At 38.9% G+C, this 16323-nt stretch overlaps 1 protein-coding gene across 4 annotated transcripts in view; it reads right to left on the bottom strand.

The window, feature by feature from the left end:
- Positions 1-7766: 7766 nt before the first annotated feature.
- The window catches only part of SORBS2 (sorbin and SH3 domain containing 2), a 208821-nt gene continuing 200264 nt past the window's right edge, over positions 7767-16323 (bottom strand). For all 4 annotated transcript variants that reach the window (XM_081220854.1, XM_081220851.1, XM_081220852.1 and 1 more), the window contains 3 exons: positions 15417-15466; positions 11608-11714; positions 7767-9901 (listed from right to left, as the gene is read on the bottom strand). In XM_081220854.1, the coding sequence (XP_081076980.1) occupies positions 9840-9901; positions 11608-11714; positions 15417-15466 (219 nt within the window). In that variant the 3' untranslated portion in view covers positions 7767-9839. The remainder of the gene's footprint in view (positions 9902-11607; positions 11715-15416; positions 15467-16323) is intronic.

The following is a 16323-nucleotide window of genomic DNA, read 5'->3' as shown; positions in this document are numbered from 1 at the left end:
GCAAGGCATTCGTTCTATTATACTTTTTCTTTTGGTAAATCCTGAATTCCAGAGCGATCCTCAAATAATATGTCATTATCAGCACCCACACACAGTCAAAAAGGAGGCTTAGCTATATTTGGATTTGAAGTTTACACTGTGGTCTTTGTTGTTTCTTTAAATCTTTTCTTGCCGGGAAAAATAGCTCCTGAAGTAGGGATATTATTCACGACCCCGTTTAGAAAATAGGTCATTTCATCTGTGCATCATCAGTGTTGAGAAGTATGCTGTGGTTTTCAATACAGCTGTCTAGCAATTTATCTTTAATAGTGAAAGAAATACTAAGCCCATTAATCCCAGGGCAGATGTCTGCTAAGCATGTTTTCATATCATCTGACAGCTGACCAAAGGCATAGCTGTGTGTGTTGAGGGATGTTGGGTGGGTGGGAAGACTAGATAGCACTAGCTCAGAGTTCATAAGCATTTTGAGATTCTTTCATTAGAAGAGAGAAGGAGAGAAAGAGAATGAGGGAGAGGGAGAGAAGATTATATGTTAGAGGCCTCGTTATAAATACTTTGAACAAGTAGTACAGTGTTTTTCCTAGGGAGTAGGTCAAAGATCAGCTTGCTAATTCTAACTCATTTCTGTCTGCCAATAACTATCTTTCTTAGCTGAAGAGTTGGGGAGAAAATGCCAGTAATTCTAGGCAGAAGCCTACACTATCAGCAACTCTGATAAGCTATCTAACAACTGCTTTGTTTGTACAGGAGCAGCCTTTGAAGGGGGTATTCTTACTAAAAAAGTAAGCCTACAGATGGCCAACAGACACATGCAAAGATGCTCACCATCTTTGAATTAAACATCTTCTATCGATATTGAGTCACCAAAATGAGCTCAGTGGAATGATCAAAAAGAGTTGTGTCTTGCTGTGTCAGAGCTCTGTGTCTCAGGCCCCAGGGGTGCTTAGTTGAGAAGTTGGCAGCATTCAGTCAGGAATCTTCAAGCCAGAATGCCTTGAATGTGTGGTCTTGATATCCTATTCCTTGTATCAAAACTCATCTGCAGAAAAGCCTAGGGGTACTGGCTCAAATACAGGCTAGCGTTTTTTGAGCAACAAAAGTAAAAAAGTGCTACGGGTTGGCATTGCATTAGAGACCCAATAAAATCAATGTTTATGCCAATCTAATTCTGAGACCAATTTTAGTTGATATAGTTAAAGAATAGTGAGTGAGTTTTTAGAAAAGGTATGCTGATTCCTTGCCATTTTTTGTCCAAGGGAATTTTTCCAGGATAAGTATTATCTATAAATTCTTGAGCCTATACCTCATCATGACCTTATCAATACTCACACCCTTAGGAAAAACATTGACATTTCATGAGTATCCAGTCAACAACTTCTGATATCATTAGCTTTCATTTTCTACCTTTTTGTATTTTAACTGTCCATATGTATCATAGTGCATATCTCTCTCTTTCTCTCTCTCTCTATATATATATCTAAATATCTATAGATAGATAGATAGATATTTATAGATAGATAAATAGATATTTACTCACTGGCAAACAGAGTTGATTGAGTGTTTCAATACTATCTTCTGTCCCTTGTGGCAAGAAGACTAGCTGCTGACACTTCCTTTGAAGGGTCTTTTGAGTGTGTATTTGAGATTACTTCTTGAAGAAGATCATTGAGAACATACGGTGAAACAAAGTAGATCAAATAGTCTGGTCTTGTGGAATTAGGGGCCAACTAGAGATCTCAAAGGAGCCTGAGAGCCCGAGGCATCATCTGAAGAGACATCGGTATCTGTGTCCTTTCTCTTTTTTGTCTCCTCACCTCACCCTTTCCACGCTGTACAATTATAATTTAGAAATGTTCTGTGCTTCTCATTGAGGGTGTAGCCATCATGGAAGCAGCATTTGCAAAACTTGGGAACCCAGGGTTTTGAAAGGTTAACAAGAGAATAATCCAGAAATCCCTGGAGCCTATGGAGACCTAAAAGTCTTTGACTGTCTTCTCAATAGACCCCATACAGAGAGCTTCAGCCACTAAGATGAGGTCAGCCAATTTGTCAGAAGGAGATGGTGCGTCAATACCTAGTCTTATCTTCTAAAGATTCAGCAAAATGTTGTTTAATGACTCCATAAAGTATTTTATTACTGAACTCACTGGAGGTACTGACTGGGCTCTGATTAATGTGCAGTCATGTAAAAGACAATGGAGAAAGTTAAGATCAGAGATAGGGACTCATCTCCCTATGAAGGATATCCTGTAGACTCAGAGCCTCTGCTGTGGGATGGCCTGATGGTGAGTTTCCTAGTCTGTGCAAGTTTGTATGTAATTAACAACGAGTAAGAAGATCTTGGTAAAATTTTACCTGTCGGGGAACTAGAATTTTTTCTGCATTACTGAATATACCACTGGTTATTTTTTATTGGGGTGTCTCTTTATGTGCATGAGTGTGTGTGTGTGTGTGTGTGTGTGTGTGTGTGTGTGGTATGTGTAGGGGAGAGGATTCTCTTCTCTGTGAAGGCATAAGCTGAACTATTTAACAGTTATCCTCTGTTATATCTTGTTTTTATATGCAAATTTCAAATTGAGGATGGGGGTGGGAGGATGGGGAATTTCCATGTTGTCACCCTCTGGGGAAAGATATTTTTTCTGTATTTATCACCCATCAACAACTGGGGAGCAGAGAAGGAGTGGGGATGAGCAGCCCCAAGAGAAGGACTGTACTGTTTTCCTAGGGCTGCCATAACAACATACCACAGAATGAGTGACTTAAAGAAATTTGTCTTCTCACAGTGTCTGGAGGCCAGAAGTCCTAGATCAAGGTGTTAGCAGGGTTGGTTTCTTCTGAAGGCCTCTCTCCTTGGCTTGTAGATGGCCATCTTCTCCCTGAGTCTTTACATGGTCTTCTCTCTGTGCTTATCTGTGTCCTAATCTCCTCTTCATGTGAGGACACCAGTCATATTGGATTAGAGCCCATCCAATGATCTTATTTTAACTTAATTACCTCTTTAAAGCCCCACCTCCAAACACAGTCACATTCTAAGGTACTGAGGGTTAGGACTTCCACACGAATTTGGGGAGATACAATTCAGCCCATAACAAGGACTAAGCTCCTCGTTTTGTATTTAAACACAGTCACTATTACTAAAAATGTTGACTAGAGATGAGAATATTCCCACCCTTTTATTCACCAGGAACACAGGTGTGACTCTCATATTGTAGATGGTGTGAATAATTAGAGGGGCACGGTTGGATGCCTCAAGGGAAGCCTAAGGAGGTGGCACTGTCAACTTCTCACTCAGAGCTCAGGCTAGTCTTGTCATAAGTTCCCTACCATCTGTGTGTCTTTGGGAAGGAGGTGAAGTCTCTCCTTATCATCCATGGGACCTCTGATCAGGTGACTGATTTCCAAACTTAATCTACCTTCCCATGCCCAGCCCTTGACTCCACCGTAGTAGAGATCAGCCTCTCTGCCCTGGATGGGCTTCAGTATCAGGCTCAGATGCTTTCACAGAGGCCCCATTTTGCTCAAGGAGATTTTCCACAGTTTAGTGTTTATCTGTAAGCACTTGTTGGTACCTTGCGCAACCTCACTGACAATCTCACTCCTGGCATCCCTGGCCTTTATGTACCAGATGCCAAGAGCACCTACATTTGCGACAACCAAAAATGTCTCCCTGCGTTGCCTTATGTCCCCTAAGAGAGGGACAAAGTCACCCTGGGTGAGAAGCACTGTGTTATACATTATGAAAACATTTTGGATCCAACTTTTCTGGAATGTATCTACTTTCAAAATAAATTATTATCTGTTCTCTCAGTTTTGATTCAACACTTGTACACTTAGCTAACTCCCAGGATGGTTTGGATGCTGTATCCAACTGCTCTGCAGTTTATATATTTCTCATTTTAATATCTCTCTTCCTTTAGCTACCCCTTAGCTATAGAAATGCCTAATGCATGTGGTGGCTTATGGCAAGGAGATGACAAATACTATTTTCTTCTCTCTCTTTATCTTTTCTTTCCTTCCTCTACCAATTCCTCAGATTGCAACAGATTTTCTAGCCTAGTGGTAATTCTGTAGTTCTTGCCTCTTGGCTTTGTATTAATTGCATTTTCATGAATCCTGGGGATTAACTTTGGCTTTTTCTCACTATTTTTATAAACCTTGGTAATGTTGAAATGACTTGAAACATGATTTATTCACTTTATTTCAGAGTCCTGTTCAATGTTAAATGTAGGTTGTAAAATAATATGTTCAGTATGATTCTACTTTTGTTCACATTACTAAACACACACACACACACACACACCACGCTGATACACATGTGTAGAACACACTCTGGAGGTATATATTCCAAATGGTAATCTTTACCCTAAATGAGACTCTTAGTGATTACATGTCTTTTTCTTTTTACTCATTTATATTTTCTAATTTTTCCTACAATATACGTCTGTTGCTGGTGTAATTTAAAAAGACAAAAATGCTTTACAAAGTCATTCTCAAGCTTTCTGTATGATCAGGGCAAGATTTGACACTCATCCACGTGTGCTGTTAATGGTAACAAGAGTTTTGTTTGAAATGGCACTTATTTTTGGAAGACACCAGGACAACTGAGTCACCCGTTGTATTTTAGGGAAAAGGATGAAACAAGAAACCCCAAAGGAACAGGTGAAGATTCACTAGGCAGATTTCTGTCTTGTACTGAAAGTTTTTTGGGTCAAGATATATGTATGTGCATGAGCTCAGATGGAACTTTCCTGAGCTACGGAGGGGCTGAATTTAGCAGTGAGCTAAAGCTCTCAGTCACTCAGCACATCATCCAGCAGAGAATGGCTAGTGTGTCCTGGGGCTTTGTTTACTGGAAAGAGGCCCAGTAAGCACACCATGTTCTTAGAGCATGCTGGCCTTGCCTGTCGCCAAATGGCTCCACAATAGCAAGCATTTCCCAAAGCACCACCAGCTGCCAATGTGACTCATAGGCAACAACCTCTAGGATCTCCATGAATCACAGCTCATGGGCAGGCTCCTGCTCAGCTGAGACATGTCAATAATTGAAATTATATCCTCACTGGTTACTGTGTACTTTTAGAAACCCAAATTAGCTTTCCTCAGGGAAACACTGTTGTGCTGGGCAAGGCATACACCTGTTTCTCATCATCTTGTGCACAGCTCGATGCTGTTGCGAGTGCCTGGCCATTCATGATGGCAGAATTTGTGAGAGGGAAGTGGTGGAGAGGGAGGGAGGTGGATGGATGTAGTTGTCTGACTCGGAGTGCACAACTGACCAAAAGTGTTTAGCACCGGCCTTGGCTGGCTTAGAAGAAAGAGTACAAGCTTGTAAATAGATACCAGGTTTTGAATCCAATTTCCATCACATATTTTGTATTAACATCTTAGAGCCTCAGCTTCCTCATCTATAAAATGGACACAGAGCAGATTTCCTCTTAGATTTGTTGTGAGGATAAAGACATGGAATACTTGTAAATAACACATATAGCAGACAGATATAGCAGACATTCAGTGTTTCTTTCCCTCTAGTCACTTTCTAGGTTTGTTGCTGACAGTTGGAATAGACCAGGGGTTCACAGGTTGTTTTTTCTATAAAGGGACATATAGCAAGTGTTTTAGGTTCTGTGGGCCAGGAGGCAAGATTGAGGATATTATGTGCATACTTACGTTACAGAGAGAAAACTAATTTCCATCAATTTTTAGTTGATGAAATTCAAAATATAATAGTAATAGGTTAAAGCTTTTCTAATATAGACCGACCAGTGAAAAGAAAGGGATTCTTTTTCTGGGGACACAGCATTTCACTTAATTGGGGCTCAAAGTTATCATCAAATTTATTGCCCATGTTCATCTGTACAAACCATTCTTAACTTGCAGACCAAATAAAAGCGGGTAGCAGGCTGAATTTGGTCCACAGGCTATAGTTTGCCAATTCCTGGTGTAGTCCATTTACCGCTAATGCCAGTCTCTGCTCGTGCTCTAAACCAATCATCCATGATGAGTAAATAATTTGAAATCATAACTGCTACATAAACAACTATTGGAGGGCTACAATCTGGAAAGGAAGATGAAATGATTCAACCTTTAAATAAACAGGCTTTTAGAAGCTGACCGAGTGCTTATCCTATTTGATCAGTTTGTGGCTGCAATCTGGAAAACAGTGGGAAGAAATTATCAGGCCACACAAAGTGACCACCTACGCACAGAGATCAAGCAGTGGACCATCATGGAAATAGTTACTCAAACGGGTTCTTTCTGCTTCCTGTCAAATAAGAAATGGACATGCCCGTTTGTAGTAATCCCTCTAAAGGGGGGATAAAAATTTGGCACATAAAATAATGCGGGTCCCTTCCTGATGCCCTTCCACTGACCTGGCTGGCCAGTTAGTGGACAGATGTGAGTCCACAGCAGATTGAGGCTGGTGAGTAGAGACGGTGCTTTACGGGGCTCGTTGTATTGGATTCCCAACGATGGATCTGACTCCACCTACCAAGGTGGCCATGAGTGGCATAAATGAGACACACTAAGGAATTTTTGGTGTGTATTGATGATCGTGCACTGACATAAAATCAAGTAAAACAGGTCACTAAGCATCCATTTTTGCAGCAAAAATAAATCTGTTCTACCCAGAATCCTGGCATTCACAGTGAGGAAGCACGGCAGGAGGGTCGAACTGTGGCTGTAGCTGTTCTGGACCCTACAGCAGTGCCTGCCTGGCTGTGACAGAAGTCTAGGCAAAATGAAAAGCTGTCTAGGGGTTCTTCAGCTCGGGGCTTTGACAAAGTTTCTGCTGCATCTCAGCAGACTCTACAGAGAAGCAGATGATAAATTCTCAGGTGGGACAAGGGAATCCAGATTTTGATGCATGTGATTTTAAAATAGCAGATTTATATTTTTAGTGTGCCGAACACTTGGCAACAGATTCTCTTGAAGAGGGTAATGACAAGCAACCTCTGAGTACACCAACAGCATCCTTCGTCTGATCAGATTCAGATTCACCTAGTTAAATTACCCATAAATGTTCTCATGAAAACAGGGACGAAAGAATAATATGGGTCATATTCTTCCTACAAAGGGAACATGTTTTTGTGGAAAGCTAATACATAGTGGAAACTATCCAGTGGAACAGAGGGGATCAGGATGGGTATTAGGATGAAGCAACATGATAAGACATTGTTGATAACTGAATTGCCAACAGAGGAACGTACGTGTTTCTAAATACATGAGTGATAGATATGGAAGAGGGCTGAAGCACATAGAGCAGAAAGGACTACGCTTTATTAGAAAGGATCCAACTAGAAGAGCTAGTTACTTACTATCTATGTGACATAAAGGATGACCCCCAACGGCAGTACATAGTTTGAGAGTCATGGAGAGCTTGTGAGTATTAACAGAGTCTGCCATGCCAATGGTGATAAAGCTTTTTAGGGCAACCGAAGAAAGGTGAATTTGGAAAGTGCTTACAACTTCTTGTAATTAACTTCTTCTTAGAAAAATAGCTGTTTTTGAGGCAGAAATATTTTTAAATGTGTTGTTTTAGCTGAAGAGCAATGTTTAGCCAAGGAGTATTCAGCAAATGAGCTTTGGTGATGGGTTTAGAAAATATTTCTTCTCTGAGCTTATGCAAAGGCATCTTTTCTCCATTTGTGTGTCCAGAGAACACAGAGCAAATGCATTTCCTCTGAGGTTTATCTAACAGATTGGGATAAAATACACAATTCATGTAAGATTAAATGTCAAGAAGAAAAACTGAAGTATATTTCCAAGCCAAATTTATTAGATGTCTATTCAAGAAAAACACAATGACCTTTGCTTGTAAGAATTCAAAGTCAATTACCTAGAAGCTAGGTATGAATATTTTTCCTTTTAAAATCAGATACAGAGAATAGAAACATTAATTTTTCTTCAATATGACAGGCAACAGATATTGAATTTTTTCTCATAAATGGCATCAAAGGTAATTATTCATTTATCAGCAAAGCTGCATGCAGTTGACCTAATTTCAAACCCAAAGCCTTTAAAATATAAAGCTGGCTGTGAACTTGACAGTAATCAAGGTAGTAATCAAGGCTACTCAAAGATGTTTCTTTACCTTCTTTCTAATGAAATTCCTCTCTAATGGGTATTTATATACATTTCAGTTTGGCTGCTAAGATGTTTTATATTCATAAACTTTTGCAGAAGTGCTATCTTACAGAATTGCACTGTCAAGGCATAATGATGATTTGTGGGAGATGTAAAGGGTAATCTGTTGAAAGTGTTTTAGCTTAGTTTAAAGGGAGGATAAAGACCAAATTAGGAAATTCCCCTGTTTTCTCAACAACTAAATAGTCCATACAAAAAATGAGCAAACATATGTACAAAATTCTAGAGTCTACATGCATTGTGAAAAGATCAAGCACTGTTCACAGAAGAAATGTCATAAAAAGTTTTGTCTATAAGGTGCTCAAGATCCAAATATGAATAGTTCTTATGCAAAGTCATAAGAAATACAAAGCTAGTTCTCGGGGTATGTGTAATTCAGGCACTGTTAACCACATTAAATCTTTCAGGTCCCAATATCATCTTCAAGGTTTCTACTTCAGGGCAGAAAATTTAACCTGAATGATTTAACATTGCCTCTAAAAAGTGCCTAATGTATTCTGAGGAAATACTTTACACACACGAGGAAAATCAGGCTCAACATATTCCTGTCCTCAAATGTAGCCAGGATTCTGAGTTCCAGAGAAGAAAAATAATTATCATAGTAAAAATAATTGTACTGATCATAATCCTTACTAAAACCAGCCTTAATACTTGTGATGCTTCTGAAGTACTCTATTTCTATAAAATAATATGTGAGATTCTTTTACATTTCCATAAAATGTACAACATATCTTATGGATTGTCCTCATACAATCTCAAATGTGTATGTGTACACACAGTGAAATCTTACCTATGAATATTGCTTACAGATGCTTTCAAGTGTCTATGTTAGAATGATTCTTTGCACCTCTCACTAACACTGCTTTTATTTAACTTTTATCAGATAAATAAAACACTAAGAGCTCATTGTTCATGATGCTGATTGTTACATTTTAATATAAAATAGCAATGCAACTTTACAACACAATAGTTTTCTGTAATCTAGCTAAACCTCTTATATTCTCCTGATTATTACCAAAGGCTCTTATTCACTTATTGTTTGCACTTCTAAAAAGTACAAAAAAAAAAAAATCCTGCAGAAGACCCCTATTTGAAACTCACATTCAATTCAACAAAATCACACTCATTCGAATTAACTTTCCTACTCTTGCTTTAGATTTTGTAATCACTGTGCATATTACAACATATAAGTGCAGGCAAACAATAGCTGAAGTACAGTTGTCATATCGTGTAAACCAGGACACTAGGCAAACTCGTGAAAGGAAAATATACTGCCAAGCTAAGAAGGTGAGAATGCAAACCCCAGGAAGTAGTAATAAACAATCTTCTGGTTGCCTGAGGGGAGAACATCTTCCAAAGGGGACAAGAGAGCCTCCTTGAGACACTTACTTTTTTGCCTCAACTACTCAACCGTTATTAAGTATAATGATTTTCTTTCTGCTGCCGCATATTGACTTTCCAAAGTTTAGAGCAGACGGCAGGAATATGCACTTTCACACGGAAGCAAATCCTCCAATCTCCCCACTGCAGCGGCAGTTCCATTGCTGGTGGTTTGGTGGCAGATGGAGATGGTGATGGTGGGTGACTTCTATTGGAAACCAGAAGGCATAACAGCAGGAGGCCTGTGGAGATCTTTCAGGCAAGGTTATGCAGATGTGGTGCTGAAATGCAGCATAAATAATGGGGAGAGTGATTCACAGCCTCTTGACATAGTTCCCGGGAAAAGTACCAAAGAATTTGGTTCTTCTTGAGGTTCCTGAAAATAGAAGTGATAAATGAAAGAGGGGTAACAGCCATGAAATGTCACTTCATATATGTGGGCTTGAAAACTCACTAAGAGAGCAAGCCCTCAGGGTTTGGAAAAGAGAGAAAACTCAACTTGAAGAGATAGGAAGACAAAGTAAACAGTTTTATCTGTATTGCCTGATGCCTCTGTTGCCTCTTGAGCTTAAATGCTGTGCTTCCATCACACCGGGCTGAACAGAAAAGCTCAGCCTCTCAGTCTGAGGGGAGGGACAGTCTTGCTGAGGAGGTGGGCTTTTAAGTACAATGATACTCAAGTCTGATGAGGCTCCATCACCGAGGCTGCTAGACAAGAGTGAGGAGTGGAATAGGAAACGCATCTGGGAAGTGACATTTTCAAATACAGTCTTCTCAATTAGGATAAGGCTGGCCATGTGATAAGGTAGGCTGGAAAAGCACCACAGCAAGGCTTGGTTCTGGGAGCAGGACGTCTGTCACAGCTCCTCGGCACAGTGTAATGTGAAGGCTTTACTGGGGATGCCATCACTATCCAGTTTTATTATCTCATACAAGATCATGCTGAACGCCACAGCCTCCATTTACAAATAGCGCTGCCAGGGTCCTTAATAAAATATAGAAAATTTGAACTATTTACCAAGTCGCTAAAGAAAAAAAAGACAGACCACTACTAGCGGGTGGGGGTTCTATCACTGAGCATGTTTCTAATATGAGGAGTAAAACCAAATGCATAAACGGCCATCATTATGGTCGCCTTTGGATTCGAATAACATGATTTCTTTGAAACTGTTTGGAAGAGCTAGTGCACTAAATTCTTCCTTATGATTTCCAGCTCACATAGAGCGAACAGGGTCTCTACACTTCCCTTTTGCATTTACCCTCTGGAGCTTACTGTCCTGGTTTGATGACTGATTTTCTTTATCCCTGTGTAGGTAAGCCATTTTACCTTCTTCTAAATGGGAGATTAATATAAACAGAGGCAGAGGCTGTGGCTGCTAATGTGGCCTTTGCTCTTATATTTCCCCACTGTTGGCCTGTCTACAGAAAGCCCTTATTCCCTCATCTTTTGTCTCCTCCATCCTCCTATGCCTGTTTCCTCTTTACCTCTTTCCTCTGTGACTTAATATATGATACTCTCATCTACAAAATTTTTCTCAGAAAACCTCTAGTTTTCTTATAAGACAGTAAGAATGGGATTGTCTTTTAAGTGGTAGGAATGGAACTTCTACTTGGACCACACATTAAAGCTAAGTGAATCACTGGTGTTTTAGGGCACCTACAGCAGACCTAGTCATGGGTGAGTTGTTCATTTCATCTTGTTTTCTCAAATTAGATCCTCACTGCTGACCACTAACATTTACCACTCAACAGAGTATTGGTATTTTGCATCTAGGGAGCAGTTTCGTTGTGTTTGTTCTTAGATCTCAGTCTTTCCTGGTTGGTGCTATTTAAAGAAATTTTCTTCTCTCAGTTGAACTGGAAATAAAACCAGCATAAAGTCACGTATACCTGAAGCAGTAAATACTAAACTATATTAAAAATGCAATTGCCTTGGGATTACATAGTGCATATGGATGTGTGAAAGATCAAAGGCATTATGAAATCAAAGAAAGCTTGCCTATCACATCCAGCTGTGCAAGGGAGCAAACATAAGCAAATTACAGAATGGCCAAATGTGTCTGAAAGGAAATGTACACATACCCACAAACCAGCCATCATCACATTTTTCCATCACATCAATGACATCACTTTCTCTGAGCTCCAGCTCATCTTCATTCCTAGGAGTATAGTTATACAGAGCCTGAAACCTTAAACAGGACAAATGGATGTGTTAAACAAAATCTTTATGCCTCTGTGAAACTACAGAAGAGAGTATAATATTTATTTTACTTTTAACATTTCTATTCTTATTAACATATTAATTAGGTAGTATAAGTCTTTGGTAAGCATGTAAAGTAAGTAGAAGTAGTTAGGCTTTCATGGGAATTAGACCACTCTAATAGCATTTCAAAACTCATAATGAGGAAAATTTATGGAAGATTCTAATATCCATAGTTGGATTAAAACATTTATAAATTGGGCCTGCATTTCAATTGTCCAGTCATGGATAGCTATCATTCGGACATTAAATGATAGTACAGAATATAAAAGAAGTGATATGTGCATTATTCAGCTATATAAAAACAAGAAGGAATTACAGTTTTAATTAGCCATAATCAGAAGCAAGTAATTGCGGCTTGCAAGTGGAATTTTCAAAAGATTCTAAATTGAGATGCACAAAATGTCTCAGATACAACTTCTAAATCACTGTATGGGAATTACTATAACAGAGAAGTGGGGTTTTTTTTTGTTGTTGTTGTTGTTGTTGTTTTTACCAGGAGGAATTCTTTAAAGCAGTTTAGTTTCATAGTTTGAATCAGTGTAAGTGGTGATCTCAAACAGTAGGTTAGGGACACACGTTCCTTTTTAAATGGGTCTCAGAGAAATTGTGTTCAATGTAAAAACTCTGAAAATAATCATATAAAAAAGAATTACTGTTAGAATGCTGCCACTTTCTCTGTCTGAATTCTTTGAGAACACGTATTTTGTTGACATTGATCAGTAGCAAACTCAGACATTGAATTTTTGGTAATAAAATAGCATGCATATTCATATGGACTGGCATTTTGGAAAGACACAAGTTCTAGCAGCTCGGGGTCAGGAAGCATTTGATATGCAGTGAACATGAAAACTTCATATTACCACTAAAATATTACCAGTATGTGAGGGGGATTTTTTTTTTAACAGTTAGTGAATTTGTTTCTGCCGTTCTTCATAACAGTTAATGTAATTCTGCCAGTGTAAGAAAATAAGAACCACATTTCAGGGCACTGTGAATTTTTTCAAGCCAACTTTAAAAGGTTGATAATATTGGTTACTGCTCAGGAACAAGAATGATTTATTTTAATTACTTCATTCAGTCAGAAAATCATACTTTGGTAGAACAAAACTATTCTGTCATGTCACCTGAACTCAAACATCATGTGATAAACTGGGGCCTCGGCTGCATTGGCTTCTTGCCCTGTCCTTGAACTTTTTCACATTGGATAAAGTTGGATTGGGGGAGGGTGTATTGGGGAAAGAGCTGATAAGATGTGGTGCCTAACAGCCTCTCCTAGAAAACATTATCTTCCCTGGCCTGAGAGCAAAGCCTGAAATTCCAACATTAGAGATATCTTCCCCTGTTAATATTTTGTCCTCCTAGTAAACCGTTTTAACCACTTGAGCTTTTGAGGTCTTCTATGGAAAAAGGATTCTGCTTATGGGGAAGGACAAAGAAAGGTAGCCTGAATCCCAGAGCCGTGGCGAAACAGACAGGAAGGTCTTGAATACCGACGTTCCTTAATTTGGATGTTTGCATGAGCCAACCCTGGTTGGAGCAAATTATTCTGCTGTTTGATTTGAGGATGCTCAGGTGAAGGAATGGTATCTCTTGTCTATCCCTGGAGAAAGTTAATTTCACCATAGTTCCTTTTACGATCTCACATTTGAGGGAGATAGGCATTCCTGGGCTGTTAATTCCATGGATATACATTGCATCTCTCACTTTGGGAAACACTGATTCTCTGAGCTTTTCAGGCTTCAGCCTTCACCCAGGCACATCTCCAGCCACTTACAGAGACAGGCCTATTTAAGGCCACAAACCCCAGCTGCTTGAAGAATCTCAAGGTCCCAAGAGATTAAAAAAAAAAAAAAATTGGCACGAACTCCTTCACTTCGATATGATGAAAGCCACTGTGCTTATCAGAGTTTACTTACCATTCTGGTTTAATTAGACCACCAAAAAAAAAAAAAAAATTGGAAGTTTCATGGAAACATAAACAAACCTTCCGGAAATCCTCCTGCCTCTGCTGGCTTTCAAAATCAGTATTGCACGACAGGAAATGCAGTCGAATTACAATAAAAAAATGCTGTTCTGAAAGATGTGTTGGTGAGATGAATGATGGTGGTGGGGTCAGGATGCCTCAAAAAGAAATCTGTCTTTCAAATAGGAAATGCTCAGCCAAACTTGAAGCTCTCTCTGTAACTTGCAACTTCTTCTATAACATATTTTATCGTACTTCTGAATTGCAGTGACATTATAACATTATGTTCCTATTTTCACTCAAAACCTGTTTCTTAAATGAAAGAGATTAAGTGATACCCATATAATTGGCATTGTGATCAAATAGAAATTTAATAAAGAATGTTTTATAATGTCCAAAGCAGGACACTGAAAATGTGCCTTTTTCCACCTGTGAGCTCATAAACACGAGGAAGCATTAACTTCATGCCATGAAACAGTGTGACATCACCTACATCTTGATTCATAAATTCATTAAAAGCTGCTGATATAATGTGTTGATAATGCAGTAAACCTAAGCAGCCTTGGGATTTATTTTTTGTGACGTGATCCCTTCATCATTTGTGTAAATAAGGAAACAAAACAAACCTTTAGAGTTACAAGTTATATTTAACATTTTTCCAATTAAATGAAATTTTAAATTATTTGTACCTCCAAGCTATTTTTTTCATAGTCTTTTCCTTAACAAATAAAACCTTTCTGGCTGTACTTCGTGAGGGCCAGTCTCAGGTTAGAGGTGGTTTCCGAGGAGCGTGCTTTTAGCCGAGCACCAGGTCTGTGAGGAGTGAGGTCACCAGGCCACACCCCAGGCCCCCCTGGTTTGCTCTGCTGCGGGGGAGCGGAGCTTGGACAGTGGGCAGGAGGCACACTGTGTGTGTGCTCAAGTCAGCCTGACATGGTTTAGTCCTGTAAGTGTTCCTTCCCAGGGTCTGGCTCTGCACTCAGAATAGGCAACGGCCAACAGGAAGTGGATAATCTCTGAATATCTCTCATGGACAAAATGGAGCAGAAAGAGAACCTAAAAGACAATGTGTGACACCTTCAGATTGATTTGACTTAGAAAGGAGAGGGGATTTGAAAGAAAGTGTGAAAAGGCATTTTCCTGGTCCTCTGGGTAGTGAACATCGTGTAACTGAATGACAGTGCACGTTTTAATACTGCCATTTCCAAAAGAATGGAACTTCGGAATTATGCTACTAACTTATCACTGTAGGTCTACTTTGACATTCTCCTGCTCTTCAAATATGTGTAAAAACAACGTGAGAACATTTTCAGTGTATCTTTAAGTCTGTAGTTACTAGAATCTACGTGGTGAGTAGAACAGAGTGGGAGACAGATTCATGAGTCTTAGGAATCACTGCAGCATTGGAAGGTTTTTTTCTTAGTGCATAAATCAAAGTGTTCTCCACAAAATCACGGATTTTTTTTTTCTTAAATTAGCTTCTGTTCTCTGTTGTGAAAGATGGAGACTATGGCAATTTCTCTTAATCTGGGAGATGTCATCTCATGTTAGTTACTCTGATCTCTTTCACTTGCAAAGTTGTACCATCCTCGCTTATGGTACATCAGTGGTCCATTTTGTGGGTCAAGGTTAGTCTCGAATTTAGAAGGTAAGAAGAATACTTACGGTTCCCCCCCACCTTGAATGTTTTCATGAGTAAACACAGGACGCTGTGGCTGAAATGAAATGATTTTCAATGTAATCAGTGTTTAAACTGGTACTAATTAAAAGATAATTTGGATAATGGCATGGCACTTTTCTTGACATTTAATATTTCCTGTTGTAAAAAACCAAGAGGAAGGAAAAAAAACCAAATAAAGGGTTTCTGCTGGATTAATAATTAAAATATTTTGAAAGGTGCTTTAAATTAAATCGAAATAACCAAGGTTCAATTGTTTTGAACATATCTGCAATCTTGTCTGCTCAAGCTTTAAGGAAGAGTCAGGGTTTAGTCCCATTGATTTTTCAAAGGCCAGGAACATGGCAAGAACATAGACACCAAATCACTAGACTGGGAAGTCTGGACACCTTCATACAACCTTATTCTTCAGCGTTTTCTCAAACAAGCAAAGAATAAACCACATTTAGTCTAACAGCAAAGTATCCACATTCATTCTAATATACTTTTCCTTCACAGACAACATTTTCACATACAGTACAGATAAACATGTCAAGAGGCAGACATGTCATGCTACATTTGAAGTTACACTCTCTGTTCTCAATGTGGAGGAAACACATGCATTTTTAAAAAGAGAAAACAGAGAGTATGAAATAGCATGTAACAAACAATATCCAGGTAACATGTAACATTTTACCTTAGAAGAGACATATTGGTAGAAATTCCCAGTGCACTGAACTCTCAAAAGAGTTTCCTTTCTTTTTAAACTAAGCATCAAGACCAGTATCTGTAATAGATACTTATAATATTGGAAATGACAAGCCTTTGCATCCCATATATCCACATAAATATTGCAATGAATGAAAGTTAACACGTTTCTTGAATATGTAAACTCAATGTAGTTTATACCGACTA

Source organism: Mesoplodon bidens (assembly GCF_964165515.1).
Source record: "Mesoplodon bidens genome assembly, chromosome: 20".
Lineage (NCBI taxonomy): Eukaryota > Metazoa > Chordata > Mammalia > Artiodactyla > Ziphiidae > Mesoplodon > Mesoplodon bidens.
The sequence above is the reverse complement of the archived record's forward strand: the minus strand, read 5'-3'. Positions and strand labels throughout refer to the sequence as shown.